At 52.3% G+C, this 1511-nt stretch overlaps 1 protein-coding gene across 1 annotated transcript in view; it reads right to left on the bottom strand.

The window, feature by feature from the left end:
- GP6 (glycoprotein VI (platelet)) overlaps positions 1-1511 on the bottom strand; it is a 36359-nt gene that overhangs the window by 4085 nt on the left and 30763 nt on the right. The window contains exon 3 of the mRNA XM_012642993.1: positions 994-1047. Coding sequence (XP_012498447.1) covers positions 994-1047 — 54 coding nt within the window. The remainder of the gene's footprint in view (positions 1-993; positions 1048-1511) is intronic.

Below are 1511 nucleotides of genomic sequence, written 5' to 3' on the forward strand. Positions count from 1 at the left end.
GAGCTAGGCTGATGCCATGGCACTCTAGCCCAGGCAACAGAGTGAAACTCTGTCTCAAAAAAAAAAAAAAAAAAAATTCTGGTTTTTATGTTGTAGTCTAATTGTGTTACATAGGGTGTAACCACTGAGGGGACCAGGTAAAGGGGACATGGGATCATTCCATACTATCGTTGCGAACCTCCTGCGACTCTGTCTCAAAATAAAAATCTTAAAAAAATCTAATCAGAAACACATACACACACACACACACACACACGCAGTGTGCCACCGCCGTATGTGTCCCTGCCTCCCTTGGCATAAGAGCCCCAACTCTGCCCTCAACCCCACAAGTCCATTCTCGTCAGCCTTAGCTCTTGCTTGTTCCTCAATCTACCCCGGGACACGGGAGATGTCAGCGATGCCCAGCCCAGCGCATCATTTCCTAAAGCGCAGGCTGACTCCAGCACCCCGAGTTCAGCTGAGATGCTTATGAACGTCAGGGAACACCGTGCCCTACGCAAAACTTAGTGCCGTGGTTCTCAGAGTGACACCCGGGCCAGCAGCATCAGCCTCGCCTGGGAACTTGTTAGAAATGAAAATTACTGGACTCGTCCCAGACCTACTGAATCAGAAACCTCGAGGGTTCAGAAATCTGTTCTTTGAGAAGCCCTCCAGGTGATCTATGGCCCAAGGAAGTCTGAGAACCACTGACCGGTGGAATCAGAGGCCCGGAAGCAGAGTTCAGGACCCCGCAATTTGGCAAGCCACTCAGATCACTCTTGTGTGTGTCAGACATTGCAAACCATCGTCCTAGGCAGGACAGGGGGGCGAGGGCAGCATATTAATGTCTATCTATGTGGGATACCCACCCTCCTTACAGCCAGAAACAAAGGATTTTTAAAACAAAGCAAATCTGTGAAAGAGACAAATGGAGACATCTAGGCAGAGAAGGGAAGAGAAGGGGGGTCCGTGTGCTCACACCCCGGGCACTGGCGAGAACCCTCCAGAGCTTACCTGTCACGGAGGAAGGTGGTCCTGCTGGTAACTGGCTAGGGGTCACAGAGGTTCCTGAGAAATCAGAAAACGAGAGAAGTCTGTGCTCTACGCGCTGTGGGTCCTGAACAAATAAAGAACCGTTTCTGGGACCCAGTTTCCTCACCTGGAAAATGAGCGAGAAGACGGTTGTGTGTGTTAGATAGCATTTGAACGGCGCTCCTGGCGCGTTCTGGGGCTGAGTAATCGTGACGTGCCCCGTAGCTCCACCCCTCCTTTCTGAACCTCAGTTCTGTCCCTTCTGCTAGGTCCCTGTGACTTACACCCTCACCTTGTCCCTGGGGGCAAAACTGGCTCCTGGAAAGTGGAGACAGGAGCCATGGCATCAGTTTGGGCTCAGGGGCAGGCATCACAGTGTGGGGGGAAGGGGAGTATCTAAGAAGCAAATCAGGCCAGGCGCGGTGGCTCACGCCTGTAATCCTAGCTCTCTGGGAAGCCGAGGTGGGCGGATTGTTTGAGCTCAGGAGTTCGAGACCAGC

The sequence above is a fragment of the Propithecus coquereli genome, unplaced genomic scaffold (genome assembly GCF_000956105.1).
Source record: "Propithecus coquereli isolate 6110/MARCELLA unplaced genomic scaffold, Pcoq_1.0 Scaffold193, whole genome shotgun sequence".
NCBI classification, from domain to species: Eukaryota; Metazoa; Chordata; class Mammalia; order Primates; family Indriidae; genus Propithecus; species Propithecus coquereli.